Source organism: Scatophagus argus, chromosome 11, assembly GCF_020382885.2.
Source record: "Scatophagus argus isolate fScaArg1 chromosome 11, fScaArg1.pri, whole genome shotgun sequence".
Lineage (NCBI taxonomy): Eukaryota > Metazoa > Chordata > Actinopteri > Scatophagidae > Scatophagus > Scatophagus argus.
The window spans coordinates 7141538-7163477 of NC_058503.1; the positions used below are offsets into that span (position 1 = coordinate 7141538).

The 21940-nt window shown below is 41.2% G+C and overlaps 1 protein-coding gene across 1 annotated transcript in view; it reads right to left on the bottom strand.

Moving 5' to 3' along the window:
- The window catches only part of clybl (citrate lyase beta like), a 55925-nt gene that overhangs the window by 19848 nt on the left and 14137 nt on the right, over nucleotides 1-21940 (bottom strand). Inside the window, exon 2 of the mRNA XM_046404184.1 lies at nucleotides 5938-6151. Within this exon, the coding sequence (XP_046260140.1) occupies nucleotides 5938-6151 (214 nt within the window). The remainder of the gene's footprint in view (nucleotides 1-5937; nucleotides 6152-21940) is intronic.

A 21940-nucleotide genomic window follows, 5' to 3' on the forward strand; every position in this document is an offset into this window, starting at 1 on the left:
GTGACTTGTTCTAACTATGTGAAATGGTCAAGTCAATAAACCATATGTAGTTCAGGCCTATGCTCACCTTTACTTAGGTGCAGTTACAGTTAAAAGTTATAGATACTATTAACAATATAGCATAGTATACCACTTTTTGTATTGTGCAGCCATTCTGGTGATGCCAGAGGACAAGGACACACTCATCGCTATCCTCTCCACACCAGATTCACCTCAAGGAGCTTTGGTGGATTCCTATTCGTCCCATACATGGCATACTCACATCAGAAGATCATTTGCTTCTTCAACTTTGCCAAATCCATCATAGCAAGAAGTCAGGTGCAGGCTTTTAAAGTGAATGGATTTAATTTAATGTTCCACCTAACACACACTTATGATTACTTAACAGACTAAATACAACCCCATCGTGGCCTTGCACTTTACTTTGCCGCAGATGATGTGCTGCTTAACTAGCAAAACTGGTGCTGGACATGCCCTGTTTGCACTTGTGCCATGTACTTCAGACCATGTGCTGCAGATCATTTACACAGGGCAGACAAGAGTGACAGACTGCTGAGATGATCATAGGTTGCAGTGAGGCATTCTTTTATCTGCAATACTGATGAAAATGTGAAAAAGATCCACTTTTCACCAAGCATGACTAAACTTTAGAAAATCAGTTGCACGTGACTGTGGAACATGTGGAAATATTATATATTTGTTTGATTGTTTGGAAGATACAGGCAGTTCTGAACTGTGAATGGAACCCAATTGTTTGAGGTGATTAAAAGCTAAAACAGAAAAAGAGCGATGGAGTGTCTTAGTGTGTTGTGCAGTCTTAATCAGCAGGAAGGAAGAACCTTCAACTCTGAGTGCTGCTGTTAGCGGGATTTGAACATACAACCTCACAAAAGTACAGAGATTTCCAACCTATCTGTTGTGGTTTGTGCAGCATTTTCTGAGACTTTGAGCTTTGCTATTTGGCCCTCTAATAACTTTTAGTAACTTCATCACAACTGTTGATAAAGAACTGTTTATTAAAGAAAAAAGAACAGTAAAATGTACGTCTGCTATCTCTACAGTCTCTACACTAACTTGTTATTCCTGTAGTTTTGCTAATAAGAACCACCAAAATAGTTAAAAATGACCATTGCACCAATTAAACATACAGCTGAATCCAGTATATTGTAATCACATCCATGTATTCCTAAAACTGCAAAATTCTATCACTCTTGGATTTCGGCCTCCATACGGACCCAACACAAAACCTTTAGATGCACAAATAGCGGACAAACTTACTTTAAGCACTAATGAGCGGTCCTGCTTAAGTAATGTCTGGTAGTGAATACCGGACACTGGTCCCACGTCATGCTCGACTGATGTACAGTGGGCTGCAGACTGTAACAAGCAGTGTTACACATTTGTGTGCGGATGTCTGCATACGTCTGCATGCGCACACTTGTGAGTACATGTTTGTGTTCAGCATGTCTTGTGTACTTTGTGTGAATTGGCAGGCGCGTGCTGGTGTGCGAGAGGTGCTCCCCGTCGTGTCAGCCGCGCCACCATGCCATCTGGAGAGGAAATCGAGTGTGAAGTACAGTATAGTTTGGGACCAAGCTCCGTGGCAGCGGCTCAGCAGTTAGTTCATTAGTTCCAAACTTCCAGGGATTAGGAGAGAATCTCTACGGCAGGGAGGCAGGGGGGAGTCAGGGAGGTTGGAGGGACCCATGTGGGGAAAAGAGAGGGAGAGACAGAGAAACACCAGGAGGAATACTGGACTGTAGGGCACTGAGAGACAGAGAGAGAACAAGAGAGAGAGAGATAAACAATCTTAACCCTGAGGACCCTGGTGAGGGGAGATGAGCAAGAGAGAGGGACAATGAAAGAACAAGACAGAGGAAGAGAGGAGGAGAGAGGACAGGTGTAGCCGTCAGTTCCGCTCCGGGGTTTCAACCTGCCCTCCCTCTTCCTCCACCCCACTGATCATACAGATATGATGATATGTGTAAGAGTGTTAGAGCAGTCAGCCTTGTCTTCCCTCCCCTTTCTCCTCCTCCTCCTCCTTCTCTCCCCTCTGGGTCTGTGGTGACAGTTAGCAAGCTCTGGGTGGCTCATACCCTTTACTCCTTTTTCTCATCTCCCTGCCTCTTAAGCAGCCAGTATTACTACCAAGAGGGAGCACAGACATTTTTGGAGTCAAAGCGGCAGGCAATTAAAGCGGGCACTCCCGGATTTCAATTTTCAAGGGGAGGGGGACGGGTTGACCTTCACGGCGTACCTTATTGTCATGAATATCGTTCCCTGTTTTAAGGTGAAGGTGAGAGATAATGAAAAGAATACATTAATGAACACATAATAGGAGGGTGGTTGTGGGCAATAGCCCCATTTAAGGCCTATCCATGCACACTCAGTGAGCTAACTAACCTTGCACTTCACCTAACCCATTGTTGCCATTGCCAAAACAGGGTTTCAGGATGGCATTTAGCAAGCCCACCCTCTGCTTTGCTTCCATTTTCTCTCCCTTGGAAAAAAAAGACATGCATTGTAAAGACCATTATTGAGGTCTGGTATCTTTTGGCAAACATAATGACGACTGTGCAGTCGTCATGGTGAATATAACAGTTGCTAGTGCAAAATACAGAATGTAAAAGCGAAAACTCTCATTTATTCATGATTCAGCTGGTCCCAGAACAGATCTTAATCTGACATAACAGAAGGCAGAATAAGGGTGTTAAGAAAGCCTCCCACAAATTACGGTCAGTGGCTCTAAATTTTGTATCAGTGTAATTACTGAATTTATTCAAGTGTCGTTACTAGTTTAACTACATTTCTCAGCAGTGTGGTGATTGCATTATTGGTACTGAATCAAGTAGCTTTTCAGTAGCTCATTTTGATCAAGTAGTGTGGCAGCACCCACACAATCTTTTCCCCAAGTATTTCTGAAGCTCAAACGCAGCACAAAGGAAGAAAAGGAAGAGCACACCTTATTTTCTGATAAAGAATTGAACTGAACATTTTTAGCCTGTTTATTTGTCAGTGACAATTTTATTGATCGCAATGTCAAAAAAACAAAACAAAAAACAGTAAAATGTATAAAAATGTATCTTAGAAGGCTACATATGTCCTTGGAGGTAGCTTGCATGTACTGCATGTAATTTGCTGGGTGTTGCATGTGTGTGTTCAACTAAGGATGGGTCAAATGCAGAAGACAAATTCAGTGTGTGTATGTAAAAATATACACACTGTCAATAAAGCTGATTCTTCTTCTTCTTCTTGAGTGCAAACTTTTATATAGAGTAACTGGTAGCTTCATCTGTCTCTGTTCAGGAGGAATTCAGGTCACTCACATTTTGACAGCCACATTTAACATATTTAACACACTGCTCTGCACCCTCTAGACACACACACACCACATCTTAAAGAATTACTCTACCTTGGTCACATCACTTTGCCACAAGGGTGAAGATCAGGCCTTTAGGAGGGCTCAGTTACTATGCATGTAAAATTCTAATTCTATTTCAGCTTTTTTATTCCTCAGAGCAGTTCCTGTTTTGTGCTTTACTATACCATATTTTACTATGCTATAAAACTGTCAATGCTTTTACCGCAGTCTTTGCTGTTTGCTTGTACTCAGTGCGTGTCGTCTCGTCAGCCTTGTCAAACCGCCAAATGCATTACACTGTGTCTTATCTCAGCTGTCAGGCATCACCTCCCAAAATGAAACGGAAAGTAGACAAATAAATAAACTTGAGGCATTGTACTTTGGGTTAAGGTCACATGCACATAATGTGAGACGTAAGCACTTCTGTAGCCTATGCAGACAGCTGCAAAAATTAAAAGTGTATGTGTTCAGTCAGACTCATGTGAGTTGGACCTGAAACACCTCCTGTGTATACAAGCATTTACATTTTCTCAGGTCAGATGTTACAGCTTCTGTTGTAAAAACACTGTGACACTAGATAAATAAAATTGAATGTGATCATTTGCTTATGATTTTTGACATATATTCAATTGAAAACAGTACACATTTTACCTCATCAGTTTCACTTATTTTATAAATATATGCTTATTGTGTCCAAACAAGTTTGGACAAAAGCAAGAAAAGACTGGGACAGTTGTGTATTGTTCTAAAAACACCTGTTTGGAGCATTCCACGGGTAAACAGGTTCATTGGTAACAGGTGATGGTGTCAAGACTGGGTATGAAATGAAAGAGAGCTCCTCAAAAGCCTAAGTTGTTCACAAGTGAGGATGGTGATTGTATAAAAGATATTACTACACAGGCCTAGGAACACTTCATAAAACTGTTGTCGGTACAGTTCGAAATGATTTCTGTATTTATTTCAATTTTACACAGCATTTGAATGTTTTTTAACAATAGGGCTATAATTTAGCTGGCCTAAATCGGGTGCAGTGGCTGTTTGTACACATTTACATTCTCTTATTCCATATCTTGCATCACCCTAACAGACAAATGGTGGGGCTCCAAACACAGTTTCCTCAGTGCAGCCCCTTAAAGTGAATATGAAAAATTCAATTTGACAGTCTAGAATCTAAAGAGAGTCCAAAGAAATCAAAAATAATCCAAATATTCTTGCACATGTAATGAAGAAGAAGGCATAAAAGACGAGTCATTTTTGCACACCTATACCTTAGCTGTATTCCTTTTAACCTACGCACACAAACACACACACACAACCCCCATGGATTTCAAATTGCCATAGTGGAGAAAGAAGCTGAGAGAGTGGGAAGTGAAGAAAGAGTACCAGTAGGAAAGGTGCATTTTGTTATTGAGTTAATATCTAATTTTTATATTACGCAGTATGACCTAGCAAACACATAATAGGTTACAAGATTTTTTCACAGTGTGTCAGACTCTTTTAAAGCTGACATAAACCTAAGGTGCCGAATATCTGTCCCAGTGCCATGCATTGTACCATGTAGTGCTGATGTAGCAGGATCAGAGGAGGAGAGAGTAATGCGATTAATAGGCAGGGAACTGGTACGATACTATTTTCCAGAATTTATTGTGTTTGATGTGCGTTACTCAGAGATGAACACGATTCAGTGTGTTGAGGGAATGAAACTGTCATTTTCCTCTTTACAACCCACCAGCTAAATGAAAACAGCGAAAAGGCCTTGGAAAAAGGATTGAAAAAATTACTCCTATCACATTTAACATTCGCAAGTGTCTAATGTTTCATGTGAAATGAGTGGGCTGGAAAGTGGGTTGGAGTAGGACACTTTTGTTGAGCTAAGATAGAGACACGGACCTGTCACATTCCGACAGCGCAAAAGTCTGGTGTCTCCACTTCTACTCAAGCCTGAATGGCTGCTTCAGTGCTGCATTCCTCTCCACATTTCCCCTCTAACACATAATAAAGACAGAAGCTCTGACATCCACCAACTCTATGGCAGGGTCACAGTTTTAGCCTGTCAGTCACACGGGTCATCATCTTATTGTCTTTGTCTACTACAGGAACAGCCTCCAGCCATATCAATCATCTTTATTATCATGACTTAAAAACCTTTGTTAGTTAACTTCTTACCCGGGCCCCTGCTTTATCCCACTCTCCAATCACAATTTCATGGGCAGTTCACCAGGGCCAATGGGGAGGTCGTGTGGGCGGGAGGAGAATGCTTTTAACCTGCTGCATCTGGTGCTTTCCCGCTGCTCGCCCAGTGGGACATGGTCACCTTGTTTTAAAGGACTCTGATAGGGGGGCACCACTGCTTTTATACTATCAATAATAGGGTGAAATGTGCTTGTTTTAAACATCTCCCTTAGGTAGTTTTCCTTTCAGTGATTAAGACCAAGCACCTGTCTGAAGGAGGGAGATGGACTTAAACTCATTCAGGCTCACACAGCTGTGTGTGCGTGTTTGTGAGCTACTTGCCTTCATATGTTCATATGAAGTTGTATTTCATTCACAACATGTGCATCTGTGTATGTGTGTACCTTCTTGCTGAGGGCTACACCATCCTCGCAGTCCAAGACAGCACAGTCGACATCCAGAGAGGCTAGTTTCCTCAATTTTCGCTCATCATTGCCAGGGCAGTAGAGAACTGCCCTGCGGGGTATGTAGCGCTGTGAGGGGCCTGCAGAGTGATGGTGATGACGCCATGCTTCAGTACACAACTGCCAGGCTGCGGGCAGGAGCCAACCGTTCCCTCTGTCAACACAAATATATACATACATAAGCACACTGTGGCACACAGATATATACAGTATAGGTGTGTTTGTGTACACTCCATAAACACACACACACACAACACTGAGACAGTTGTACTATGAATGCACAAATACATGTTCTCAGTAATGCATACATCATTCACACACACGCAACATCAATACTGGGATAAGGGGGATGCATAATTTAAGGTTGTTGCTGCAGTTATCTTCAAAATATTTACAGTGTTTATCTTATACTTAAAGATTCAGGAGGAGGCCTTCCTCCAAACCAGAGCGAAAGTTTAGAAACATTTTATTTTGGGAGTTCTGTTTACCCTTCAGCTGCCCATTGAAGTGGATGAGAGACGTTGACCTGTGCTTTCTGCTCTCTTTGTTGAGAACAAACTCACCCAAACACAGAGCCACTCATATGCTAATGCTGCCATGTTGTTGAATATCTAGGCAGAATGAGCAGCAGTGTCAGTAGTGGCTGGAGCTGAGTCATGGAAAAATTTAAGTTTGGAGAACAAAGTGTAGCTGTGTCTTTGTAGTTAATGTATTAAAAGGCCACATTCTGCATATCTGTCTCTACCATGAATACGCAAAACCTATTTTACATGATGATTCTCCTTTAATAGTCACACATGAATAAATGGACAAACATAACTGAAAGCACAGGTATTTTAAGATGCACAGATAAGGTGGATATGTACTGCCAATAACAAAATGCTGCATTGCAGTATTTACTGATCATCAGATAAATAATATGAAATTATTTAACACAAACTTATTTAATTTGGCGAGCCATGTTTCTCTTCTTCTCTTTACTTCTAAAAGCATAAGCTCAAAAATGAAATAAACTGAAATATTCAAGACTAAGTACAGTACAGCATTGTTGTAAGGTCACAAAAACGTTAAATGTGTCATTCAGCTGAGCTCATCACAACCCCTCTGAGAAAAGCCTCTCGGTATCGGTTACCTTTTGATAGCATTACTTTTCATTTTGGTGTTTTTCTCAAATGTTCTGGAGGGTCTTGATCTTCAGAGGTCACTTCTTACAACTTTGGAAAGAAGATAATTTCATTTTTTAAGCAGTGCTGACTGAGCAACTGTGTGCTGCAGCAAGATGAAGCCAAAATCAGGCATCAAGTCATCCCTGTTTTCCAGCCACAGAAACATAAAAAAAAACAACCAATTTACTTTCCACAGAGTGACATACCAGTTGACGAAGCTCACATCATCTCATCTCCCACCTCTACATGCACACTCTAATGTGTCACAAACACACGCAGTGACACTGGCTTATGTCCCACCTTCTCCCACCAACACACACACACACACACACACACACACACACACACACACACACACACACACACACAAATAACTACAATCACTGCACACACATTAATCGTTTGCTCCTGAAACAAACTGCCCTAATGAATAGCTAAACATTTAGGATCAGATATATCTAATTACAGTGAGAAACCGCTTCTCCCTGCACTAACTCTCACTGGGTATCAGAAGCCCTTCAAAGGATCATACGTGTAGATAGTGCTCTTCTTTGCTAAGGAAGACAAAAAAAGGGAGCGGGGGTCCTTCTGTTGAAAGAGGGGACTGAATTATTCACTTTTCTTGTCATTTGCTCTCTAAAGGAGCTAAAGTCACTTCAATAGACACTTAATCCTGTCAACTACGCTTCCACATGCCCTCCAGTCCCAATCAGACCTAATCATCACTGAGACGTTGCAGTTTTTAGCAGGCAGTTCACACCAAATCTAGCTGATTCCAGTATTTTAGCGCTTCCAGATACGTAGAACATATTTGGAAGAGTATTTGCAAAAGGCTTGGTGGGAAAATATGGCAAAGGTGGGAGGGTGAATTATGGCAGACCACCATGCAAATTGTGGAGCTTTAAAAATAGGTGGAGCTCATAGTTATTTCCAGGACAAAAGGCTATGAAGCCCAAACTGATAGGGAAGAGTGGAAAAAAATGCTAAATTAGACAGGAAAATAGTGGGTAAGGGCGGAGGTGGAAGTGCTGAATGGAAGGGGGCAAGAGGAGGCTGTTAATATAAATAAAATCAGTCTATTCTGTACATACTGCTTAGGAGTAAGTGTTAGAAAGCCATATTAAGTGCTCACTTAAAAGGCACGTATATTTTAAGAGGAGATGGTGGCTTTAACTTAAAAGCAGGTTTTCATTATGAAGGAAGAAAACTGAAACTGAGGAAAGGGAGGGGAGGTACCTTGATGTTGGCCAGAGACAAGACATTAGAAGCAGAGGTCAATAACAGAGACCAAATCAGCATTTGTCCCCTTAATACCACCTGTGCTGCCCATTTCTGCTCTTTCATAGCTCACAGGAGGTCTCTTTTTACAGTGAAATGCTAAATGGGCAGCTGTGGCTCAAGAGGTAGAGTGGGTCGTCCACTTATTAGAAGGCTGGTTGTTTGATCCCGGGCTCCTCTGGTCACATCGAAGTGTCCTTGAGCAAGACACTGAACCCCAAATTGCTCCCGATGTTGATGGATTGCAGCCTCTGCCACTGACGAGAATGGATGAATGCCACAGCAGTGAAAGGTGCTTTGAGTGGTCAGTACAGCTACCCACTATATAAGTACAGTCCATTTTACCAGTCCATAACTAAAGAAGAAATATAAGGCACATAATCGCATCCTGGCATGGGGCAAAAGTATAACAAAACATCTTCTGTTCTCTTGAGAAATAAAATAATGTCTGTAATAAAAATAAAGGCATGTAGGCGGGCCGGCAGGATGCGGGAGGCTTGCTGAGTCTGTACAGTACAGCAGGGCTACATTTTTAACATGTTAGAACCGCTCATCACAATTTTGTGGAGGCCAAAGTCTTCAAATTGACTGTTTTGTTCAACCAAAAGTCCAAAAAAAAGATCAAAAATCAAAATAGCAGACAACTAATTTTCTTTCCATCAAGTAATTTTTACATCTCCAATTCACCTCCATGTACTGCATACAATCTGGATATTTTTTTTATCCATTATTATATTTATCCCACATCTGGTGGACATTTTCCCATTATTAGATCACTTTATACCTGTGTTCTACATATTTAACAGTCCCCAAAGTACCATATGCACCTACATCACCAATTTCTTTTCCTCTCCTCTCTTTCCTTTCTTTTTTACATGAAAGGTTATGATAACACAGGGCTGTGTGGCTAAATTAGCAGCTGTAAAGTGGTGGGACCTGGCCACAGCGACTATGTTTACTGGTCTGAGATCAGAGCTAAGTGTGTGTTAGTGGGTTTATATGGTGCTGGATGGGACTGGTTCTCATTAGCAGAAAGGCAGCAGTAGACCCAGGCCCAATGGCACTAAAGGGGGAGAATGAGGGGAATACAGAGGGGTGGAATGTAGTAAGAGGTTGGTGAGTTCTGTGTTAGACTTGACATGGGCCTTCCTGAGGTACGCACATTAGTTTTGCAGATGAAACAGTACACAGTATGTCAAATTTAGACCTGCTGTTTAACAAGTAATTATTGTCAACAGCCAAAAAGCTCTGCTTATTTTCCTCAATAGTATATGGCAGGCTGGCTGAACTGATTTTTCATTCAGATTTGTGTCAGTCTCCCTCTAGCCCCAGAGCATCTTGGACAAAGCAGTTCATTGGTATAGAACTATCAACTGATCTTCAATCCAACAGAGTAGGCTCTGATGATCTGACATTCACTGTAGGTGTGTAACTACAATAAATCCACCTTGAACCACACACCCTTAAACTACACATCTTCAGCAATCTCAGACAACTATGTCGCTGATGTACACTTTTACTAAATTCAGCTCCTGCTTTTCCCCTCAATTTTCATCTCCTTTTATCTGAAATCCTCTGTCATGTAATCCAGGCAGGTGCACCAGAATTTCTCAAGGTAACTGCTAATGGCACATCACAAAGAAATGCCAAACTACACAAGGATCTCACATCTATAAACGAGTGTGTAAGTTTTGTGAGTCCTGTTTGAAAGATGGACATGTAAAATGTAACAGCTCTTCACAGAGCTGTTAGCTGTCAACTCCATTTGGTAACTTGATTACAAAAAAAAACATTGATGTAAATTCTTTGCCTCAAGCCACATATCTCATATGTCATAGATAGATAGATAGATAGATAGATAGATAGATAGATAGATAGATAGATAGATAGATAGATAGATATGCAGTGCACTATGTTTCACATGGAAGATTATTTTTGACACACAACACTGTGGACACAGAATGTGATGCCGTTGATTGCAAAATGGAGGTTTCTAGTTATGATGCTGTTAGATATGTTTTGTTGAAGAAAATAACCACAGATAACAAAATGCTGCAGTCAATTTGTGAAACACTGAAATTCATTTCTCCCCTCACAGTGATGCATTAAGTTGTTTAAGCCTGAAATGCACCAGTCCAATACAGCAGATATATTCAGGTCAGTCTGAGTTACTGTAAGTACGGTCGGCAGCTGTAGGGCAGTCCTGCAATGTAGTAAATAAATGTACATTGGTCAGTTTTATAAACTTACAGCTTTTGTTCAAGTGGCTAGTGTAAGTTTATTTATCATGTTGAAGCCCTGCCCTACACCTGCCAACCCTTCTGACAGCAATCAATAAATAATTACTTGTTCATAATAGCTGGAATATTCTGTAAAATACTAAGTTACTGATGTAATCTATAGCTGCAGCCCTAGTGTTAAGTAAATACTGCTTTAAGTTCAGCAAATTTGTTTCTCATTTGTTACTATTCTATTGTCATATTTTATCAGATGCAAAAAGATAAACCAACGTCATTATAAACCTCCCATCTCCCACCCTGCTTTTTAAGTATGAGCCACTGAAAAACCCATATGGGTCAACCACTAACCCTAAATAAGTCACACTTGTACCTCAAATTAACCAAACCTTAACCTGAGCATGTTGACATCAAAAGGATATTCAAATAAAACAACATTACAGTGATTTGGAATGGTTATAGGCGTGCTAAGTAACATTAGGGTTTATTACCATCAACTAGAGAAACAGCAAGTTTAATCATCTCTCTTAGGAGAAAAGACTGTTTGTTATATAATTCAGCTGAGACTGAAGATGCTCATTCCATGTTTTATTGGTCATTATATGATGAATTCGGGGCTAGGGTTTTATCTGATTTATGATCAATTATAGGAAGGACTCCTGTAAGTGATTTTTTTTGTGTGTGTGCGTGTCAACAGTATTCTTGTCTGCAGAAGTAAGAAGCTCAAGAATAAGAGTAATTTTATATTTCTGTTTTACAAATTTTGCAGTATTGCAAGGGTATTTTGGGTGTCTTGTACGGTCCCCAACACACACTGTGCTATAGAAACAGGAAAGAAGAGGTGTATTAGATCATAATAAATATTCAACTTGACATATGATCTATGACATAATATCTGGTTGCTGTTGATAGTGGACTAGCAGTCAATATTGTGTTATGAATAGATTGCAGTAATTGCTTCATTATCATGACCTGATGATCACTATTTCCTGTAACTCTACTGGCCTCCACCTGGCAGCATAATAGCCTAATTCAGGTGGTAATATTCATCCTACCACATGAATTACAGCAGATAACAAGAGGCCCACTCCAAAACAGACCCTGACAAGAGCCTCCCTCTCAATATGTAGATTTCCACAATTATCTCCAGCATGGTGGTGCAGACAGAAGCTGTGTCTAAAATGCACAAAATTAAAGATCTGTATTTCTACCCCACGATAATCAGCTACTTCTTAATATGCAAACTACATTTTGAGGTCTGTGGTGCTTAAGATTCCAGATTAAATTTGGTGAAAATAAAGATGAATAAAGAGTAGGGAGGAAATCGATGTTCCTGAAGCATAAACAGACTCTCCATTTGCAGAAAGCTGTCTGTGGGAGGGAAATAAAATGGTCAAAAAGTCATCAATATTTACCTAGCTTCGTGTCCAACTGCCCGTCTGACACTTTTTTGTTTTTTAGAATGAAAAAAGAGCTGAAGTATTCTCCACACACGGTCCTCCTCCCAGCATGATGCTGTATGTGTGCACGTGCGTGTGTGTGTGTGTGTTTTCACGCTGCCTCAGGTCTGAAGGCACAATTGGATGCAATTGGATGGCAGAGAAATGCTGAAAAATTAACCAGAGACACCAAAAACAGGGAAAGGAAAGAATCAAACACTTGTCTTCTACCTTTTCTCTTTTCTGCCCCCTGCTTTCTTTGCTTGCCCTCCAGCATTTTGGAGTTGGGGATGAGCAATCCGTTCCCCTCCAGATTAGATCAGCTGGGGGTTGCAGAGTCTACTGGAGGGCTGGTCCTTTCACAAAAGCATACTGGACCTAACATTTTGTTGATACTGACTGAATTGAATGTACCGGCGTACTGTGTTACCAAACAAACAACTGCTTTAAAGAACCAACACCAGACATTCAGTTTGCTCTGAGCAGTTAAAGAAGCAACACACTGTTGCCCTCAATGGAAACACATGCTTTTCATGTGTCCCATTGCTATAAAAAGGCAATACTCTGCTCCCACATGCAGAAGAGGTCATGATTTACCCTATTCTAACCAATTCTTTATACATTTAACTAAAATGAACAACTCATGGTTGGTGCAGGGAACATCCGTTTTTTTATCTCTTTTCTTTAGATTATATCATCACTGGACCCTTGTCTTCTTCTTCGCGCTTTAAAAAGTTAATTCCAGTGACAATGTCCCTCAACATTAACAATACCCCTTACTCCTCCTCCCATCCTTGTCTTCTCCCCCTTTCCGGTCTCATTACTTTGGGTTTTATGCCTTAATCTACACAATGAGGATGAAGTCATGGCGGTTATCTTCAGCAGCCAATGTCTGCCTACCTGTAATCCTACTCAAAGTCCCCGGCTTTCTCCCAGCTCACAAATCGGCACACAATGCTTTCATGCAAGGCCTCTGCTGTAATGCCCAGAGACGACAGCAGACCTTTTTCTTTTCCTTTCACATCCCTCAACATAAAACTAGTTAAATCCCACTCCTTAGAAGAACGAAGATGTCTTTATCTACATCTCAGGATAGAGAAAAGTCAGAATGTAAAGGACATCTGAGCTATCATTTGCAAGAGCTGCAAGCCGGTTTTAATGACAGTTTTAATAGTCTGTCGTTGACAAATCTATAAATTCATTCAAGTACAGCACATGCTGCATATACAGCACAGGCTAAATTAATTTAAACAGAAAAATGCAACATTTAATTTGTGCAGGTGACAGCAAAAAAGAAATCAATGAATTTATCATTAAAAGTTAATTGAGAGGGGAGCTCAAAAAGGTCAAGCAAGTCACTCCATTCGAGGAGGGCATAAGGGGGTTAGCTTTTAACTTAGCATTTTTATTGACTCTGGCAAAACAAAATGAGCGGGCTCTGTAGGATTGTGCACACTGCATTGGCCATTCAGGCCTTCAGAGCCCCATTGTAGTACTTTGAAGAGAATGAAAGGAAACCCCACTGGTGGAAATGCAGTGGAACAGCCCCACAACAGGCCACAACTGTTCCCTTATGCATGAAAGGCAGGGACATAAAAGACAAGATGGACTTCTGAGGTAGGGCCAAAAACAAAGGCAACAAAAGTGCTGATCACGAGGGGATGACACGACTCGTCTCGGCAGAAGGAGCAGGGAGAAAAGGGGCAGGGGACAACAGCACTCCCAGCCAAATGACATGTTGAAGAATTGAAAAATCCACACAAGAAGTGTCTTCTCAATTCACTAAACCCACAAGAGCTGGGTGACTGTCGGCTGGCCCTGGCCAGCCTGAGGGGGGTGGACTGTAACAGCCCACAGCTTTTCTCTCTCTAACTTTCTTTGCCCTGTTTTGGCAAACAACTTGGCAAGGGCAGAGACGGACTGGGGTGATGGCTTTAGTCTGCAAACACCAAACCGAAACCAAACCAAACCTAATCAAAGCGTGGTGGGTTCCGCTCCCGCAGCTTCCGTTTTGATCTGTTGGCTGTCTGTGTGTCTGATCTGTTTCTGTTTGCGCCCTAAACACAATTATGCTACTGCCTAACCTCCATGGAAACAGTCAGACGGACAAAAACATGTTTGCTCTCATTCAAAAAGCATCCTTGTTTTGAGGGACACAGTGTAATGACTGCTGATATTTGACCCAATGTTTCAGAAGTCATACTAAATAACGTTTCGTTAATAAGAACACTTCCTGCCGATTTTCACACTGTTTGCATCTAGGCTTGGAACAACTGCGGTTTCCTTTGTATTTCCCATCACAGGAAATAAATATATTTTTCAATACGATGAAGCACACACACAGCTACATGAGTGTTTGTGTGTGACAGTGGAAATCAATGGCTGGACTTAATTTAAAATCTATCCTTGATGTTCCCTGCACCCACAAGAGGAATTTCTGTAGAAACAGGGCAATTTAAGAAATTGGCTTCATTTCATTACATTAATAAATCATTTTACACAACCACATATGAATTTTAGATTAGATTAGATTAGATTAGATTAGATTCAACTTTATTTTCATTACACATGTACAGGTACAGGGCAACGAAATGCAGTTTAGCACCTAACCAGAAGTGCCCAAAGCAGCAAGTGTCGATATAATAAATAAATTAACAGTATGTACATGGTATATTATGTCAATAATTTACAAATGATTTTCAGATTGGGTACTGTGAACATATTATACAGCCAAAGAAAGTATTTTGCTGTGAATAACAAATCTACAGATGCCTCTTAAGTAAGGGCTAGGACTACTTGTTGTGAGCTAAATGCTGAGCAGTGCACTCCACAGGTGAAGGCGCTCCTCTGCTATAGCCTAAGGCCTCTCCCACAATTCTTCACACATACCCACGGGCCCTTTCACTGGCCATCACCCTGCCTGATTAATGGATCGATGCAGTAATTGATTAGCGAAGAGGAGGTGGGAATAAGTACATAGGTCAAACGTCAATAATGTCCCCCTGACAAAAGGCGGAAGACGTAAAATGTACCAGTGATAGCCTGAAGCCAGACCTCTACCCATCAAAGCCCTGGCAAGGCTAACATAAAGGCCCTAGCCCATTCTCCAGTCTGCCCTGCCCTCCCTCCCCAAAGTTCCTTTTCTCTTGGTAATGCTGTCTGTTAAAGTGACAGGAACCATTCTGGGAGCTGCTTGTCAGCTCACCTTCATAAAACAAGCCATAAAGCAGCAAATAACAGGCTTATATGGCTTCATTATGCTGGCTATGCAGGATCACAGCCCTGGGCTGGGGGTTGAGGAGGGTCATGCTTGTAGTGGAGAGGCGGGGAGAATGTTGGCAGCACAGCCTGGTTCTCGTGGAGGGTTGTTGTCCCAACGGCTGTCACCATGTCCATGTTTGCTCAGGACAGAGGACCACTTGACCCCCTCCAACGCTGTATTCCCCCGAAATCCAAAGCAGGACAAACAAGGAGGCATGGCTCACTTTAGACATGCCGTGACAACTCAGACTTTGTTAATTTTTGTATTCTGCTACATATCTCATCCTAATGAATTTAAATATATGCCCCACTATACTTAACACAAGATGCTAAAGTTAAAAATCTATAAAAATCTTAAATCTATAATCAAGTGCAAAACACACACATGAACAGCTAAAAGACCGGAGATGAGGAGAGCAGGGCCAGATGGAGCATGCATCTGCGACAGGAAACCTTTGGCCATGGTAGGGCTGGACATGAGAGAGATTCTCATTTATTTCATGCAAATATCTTTGGGCTGTTTCACAAGCTGACAGTGGGGGCTGCGAGGTGGTCAATATCTCAGGTTGCACATCCAAAACATTTCCCCTGTTTTTCAAAGTCGGGCACTTTACCTGGCAGAGAAGTCAGCAGAAAAAGCAGCAGTGGCGGTGAATGTGAGCACTTGTGTGCCTTATGTGTGTGTGCCACGTACTAAACATGGCACACATAAGGCAAGTCCCCGTTTTTCCAACACAACTTGTGATGTTTTACCACTGACTAGTTTCAAATGGAAATTCAGCCCTTTCTCTGGATTTCAAAGAGAACAATTTAAAAGAGGTTCATCTTATGTAAATAAATACATCAGTTGTACATATACCCTGCAGTGCTGAGGCCTTTACTATGGTTTCAAATCTTCAAGATGAACTATAAATAGGCTGCTGATATTAGCAAGTCAAATATGGAGCATACAAGGCTTGCTGAACATCTGGTAGGCAAATGTACACTATGCTCACCAAAAGTAACTGCTTATCTGTCATTTGCCAACTTCCAGTCTTGCAGAGATCAGTCTCTTATCTCTTTAGTGAGGCTGTGAGGCAACGGTACAAGCGCCATCACTGTGATCATTGTATAGTTAATTGTCACCTCCATCAACATTAGCACCCTCTAACATGTTATCCAGAGGGGGGAAGAGGGGGGAGACGACTGCACGCTCTATTCTGAGGCTGACACTTGTTCTCTGAGGGGCGGTTTTTGGTGTCAGGATTGTAGTGCATGGGAGAAAAGAGGCGGAGGAGAGGTGGGGAGCTTTCTCCACAACTCATGTCACTGAGTCTGTCAGTACTGGCAGCAGAGGGAGAAAAAGAGGAGGAGAAACAGGGAGTCGGGGAGGATTGATTGGTGTTTACTTTTAAGCAGCCTTTCAACCATTGGCAAAGCGAAGAGTCCAGCATGCACTGGGACTATCTTCTCTTGACCCTCTGACATGGTTTAACTAATCTAACCCCCACTTAATCTGGCTGGTTTATAGACTCTGAGCATATAGTCACATGACCATACATAAATCACATGACCTAAATAAACCCATTTGGATATAAACTCAAAAACAAAAAAACACACGTGGTTGAGAATCAGTGTAATAACAGTGATGCACTAAAATACAAAATGTCGATTACATTTGGCACAAGGCCAGAAAGAATCAGATGTGTCGCCATCAAACCATATGGATACACACATCCGTGCCTAATCTAACAAACACTGCAGCACATATAAACATATTCTAGCCCGCACACAGATGCACATATCTGGGCTGTAAAACAGCATTGCCATCTTGAGCCCTCTGGATCACTGGGGCCATCTGACAGTGCGGAGCCTGAATGCATTAAGACTGGCAAGGTGGCTGCACTTTCCAACTCAGCTAGCACAGTTACATAACCCTCCATGATATGAATGCATTAACAGTATTAGTCCTGCAGGTGAGAACACTTCTCACTGCACATAAATGATACGGCCTCATATTTACATAATAGATGATGTTGCTGCAGGTTGTCAATGTTAATTATCTATAAAAGGTAAAACAACTGCTGATACACCCACCCTTATTTACTCAATCTGAGGATAGTTTGACTTCTGCTTAAATGAACAGAGCTGGGATTTAAGAGCAAAATCAGAGGAGATGATTCCTGGATGACTCGACAGGTGTCAAGGGTCCTCCGATGGGGAAGAAAAGTTAATGAAAAGAAAGGGTGGATGAGAATAACAGGGGGTTGATAAAGGAGAAATTACGTGCATTTGTTGAGTCTGAAGTAGACAAAGACCGGGAAAGCAAGGAATGAACAGACATGGTTGTGTGGGCAAAATGGTCTTTTAACTAACACTAAATGGGACAATCTGGGCTGGGGTGTGCCCGTGTGAGCCCTGGATATGGATATGACTGGGACAGTAGATCAGATGGTACATCAGACTATTAGGATATTTGGCCTACGATGTGAAATGTACTGCGTCTGATCTGTTGCCCCCACCCATACACCCGCCCGGGCCCAGACACAAACACGCCCCCGTACCCCTCCTCGGACCTCGGAAAGAAGTCTGACAGATGGGTGTACTGGAAAGATCCACTCAGGAGACCAAAACATTATAAGGCGCTGTCTGTCTGACGTTTGGATTTGGAGCGAAACGACAACCAGAGAAAAACAGGACAGAGAAAAATGGACATCTGTGGCATTTGTCTTGTTTCCTCTCTTGTGGGACATTTTGTGTCAGGACACAGTCTTTTGGATCATATTCCATTTAATTAATGAAGCCCCCCCCTCCCCTTCACACAGACACAGACACAGACACACACACACGCACAACATTCACACCCCAGCTCACAGCTCCTCGTCTCTTCCCCGTAAGTTGCCTGTGCCCCCAAGTGGTTAAAAATGGTAACTGCATTTGCTTTAAACTTGAGGAAACTGCATTAGTCGCAAGGACAATTGAAAACTCACTCATTTGCTGTAAACTTTGTTTTCACCTTAGCTTCTAACACTCTACTCCGCTGTACTATTTAACAAGTAATGAGAAGTAACTATGAACAAGGAAAGGCTTCAAGATAGCGCACTACAAAAGTCCTTCTTTTCGTAACTCAGTGGTGCGTACATAAGTCAAGTATACTTAAAACATGCTGCAAGTAGAGCTGAATGTCATGAAAGGAGTGAGCATTACTTGTCTTTCATGGTCGAATGTTCAAGATCAACCCTGCTTCTTCACAATATGTGAATAAAAGTGCTGTTAAAATGCACAAAGATTTGCTCTGTCCATTTTAAAGAGTTACAAGAGGTGTGAAAATAATTTCTGCTAGTTCTCTCTGTTGTAAATGAAATGACCACAAAACAATGACAATACGATATGACTGTTTTTTTACTGGATTTACTATGATGGTGCTGCTTGTTTTTCCCTAAATTCTATTGTGTAAATTAAAAAAAAAATTCTTAAAATATTCTGTATGTCTTCTTGAGCAGTAAGACTTTTTAAAGTGGAATTTTAAGTAATAAAGCTGATGCTCCCTATGGTGTTGTAATGACAGACGCTTCATTCTTTTAACCAACAGGGATGCCTTTTGCCCTCAACTTCTGTCCAGCCCCAAGCTTTTAATTAAGACTGGCTTAGGCCCGATTGATCCTGACACACCAGGAAGTTTCTTGAAAATCTGACTGCCAGAACCATGGAAGTATTATATAGGCCAGAAACCCCCATAGTAGCCCACAGCCCCTCCCTACACCCCACATAAAAAGGATTGTAAGCTGAAAGCCCTTCTAGTCCGTCCATGGGACCTTACATGGCTGACATATGCCTACAAATTCTGCATTTTCCATCTCTATCCTTATGAATCTTTTACACGCAATATTTGTACTGTAAGCCTGCACTTAGTCTGATGCCACAAAATGGTTCAACAACAGTAATTCATTTACTAACTCATTTAAAGTTGTCTGTATGCAAGTTCAATCCTGACATCTAGCTTCAATGTGGTAAAAAAAAATCTGAGACAACAAAATGTCTCCACCACAACAGTTCTCCACGTCGTTAAATCAACAGCACAATTCCTGTAGTAAACAGAAAGCTGGGATTATCAGACTGTCAGAGCTCTGTGCTGCGGGTGTTGTGCACCACATGGAGAGAATTCTTGTACCAGCTTTCACCGCAACACAGCCAACGATGAGTCAGTGAGCCCCATGAAAGACCTTCCAACACAGCCTTTGCTTTATGGTGTTGTAGTGCTCCACAGCACCGGAACTGTTTGTTAATAATAATTGTAGTAATAACAGTGGATAGTAATTGATGTGTGATAGCTGAAAAAAGTCAACTAAAGTAGATTTTTTTGAACCATATATATTTAAATAATGACACTTTTGCCACTCACATCTCTGTGTGAAATTTTTATTTTAGCATGTATCCAAATTGTCAAGTCAGTAAATGTGTCATAAAAAAACTGCCCTGAGTCTGCACAGTGTGACAGAGCTTCCACACAATACTCTGAAGGGCTTGGATATGTGTCACAAGGGATGAGTGCGGTGTTGTTAAGAAGAGAGTTAGAGATCTGCTGGAAGAGAACTCCAACCAGCCAAGCTGTTCCTGAAAGGGGTGGACACACAAAGGCAACATGTTTACAATGTCATGCAACAATCAGGTACAACAGCCATTCAGTAATGCACTGACAAATATGCAAAGCCATGCAGACCAGGGTCAGATAACATGCTAACTCACTCACATCAACAGATCATGTTTTACTTTCATCCCACTGACACTGATGTGAGCAGATCCATTACCCTTCCACCAACATGAGCAACACCAAGGTCTGGGTTATTTTAGTCACTAATACCCACCATAGAAATACTGGAATAATACTGTGGTAGGTATTTGTAGTGTCCTCTTGGCCTCTCAGTGGAAAAACATGACTCTTCTTCATTACAAAGATGCTTAAATGTGTGTAGAGCATTAGTTGTTAGAGTATATTAAATACTCTAAGAAAAAGGCTTTACATTTACAAAATAATAAAATTCAGTGCAAAGATACCAGAAATTACAGTCATATAAAATGACCATTAATTGTAATCAACATCTCCCTGACAATTTCTTATCACAAATGAGCCATCAGTGGTTTAAAGGAAAGGAAAGTGACATATCTTGTCATTGGAGGGAACTCACTCCAACGAAAGGGGCAGTATTTGTCTCACATTGTCTCTAAAACTGTCTCACATCCAGTGTTTTATCAACATCTCATTTATAGGCTAGCAAAATGTTCAGACAGAACTCATTTATTACTGAGCAATTCCTGGATATATCATCTTATACTTGCACAGACCATTTTATTTTTGAAACCAGTAAACCAGTATTAGAGTATACAGTTAAACAAAAGGTCTACTTTTTTGCTTTGTTTTTTGTCTGCACTAAAGAGAGTCAGATTCCATTCCATGCATGACAAAGACAGTCCAGGAAAGACACAAAGATTGACAAATGTTAGTCCACTGGTGAACCGAGGGTGGAATATTGTCATACCGACTGTAACAGCTGATGCAGCAAACCTAATGATGGTGTTTTTTTTATACGAAACATTCAGAAACATAAACACTGATCCATCCACAATGTGGAAAGTGACAAGGAAAAAGCAGGACCCTACCTTGGCCTATTTCTCCATTAAGGGTGTGGTGTGGATGGGAGTGGGCAATAACCAGTGCCCCTTCCTTCCCTTACTGGGAGGATCATGGAAAGTAATGTCACATTTTCAACTCCTTTGGCACCAACACATTCCAGGACCAGACTGAAATCATAAGTTAAGGCATCCAATGTATTGTGACTAGCTTGGAAATGGAGAGATTTAAGCGTAGACAAGAGAAGCCTGATTTCCCCAAAATGCATTATGTTACCACAGATGCTACAACAGTTGCACAGCAGTAAAATTCGCTTAATGCTAATATCCCAAGATATACAGTTTAGGTTCAACCCATGTCTGGTGTTGATGTCATTCAACAACATCAAGGAGATGTCACTAAAACAGTTGTCACAATGTTGCTTTTCCAGAAAATTGTACAAAAGGTGCAGGAAAAAAGTGTTACTTAATGGTATTTTATTAACTGTTATGAAAAGCAACAACTTCCACTTTACAATAATGATCGTGAATATCTGTTTGAGAGAATGTAACTTCTGTCTGAACGGGCTAAAACTCAAGAATGAATGCCTACTCATAACTGAAGCCTTTTCAGAAAGATTGAACATGCTAAAAAAAAAAAAAAACCATGCTAATGCTTGTGTGAATCATACAGTATTTATATGTGACTGAACTTTGTATGAGGAATCAAATGCAGGCTGAGTAGGGGTTCACTCTCTGGTGCCAACATGTACTGAGCTGACTGAAGAGCTGATACTGACATTATTCTCAATGGTGATTCCTGAACAAGTGAAACGCAACGTCAAGGTCAAAAGTCAATAGTACAGCCACACTGGTCCATTTCTGCAGTCCAGATAGCAACAGTAGGCATCAGGTACAGGAAGTCATTAAAAAAGATTCCACTTGGAGTTAGTAAAAGGCTTCCTGAACAGAGTGC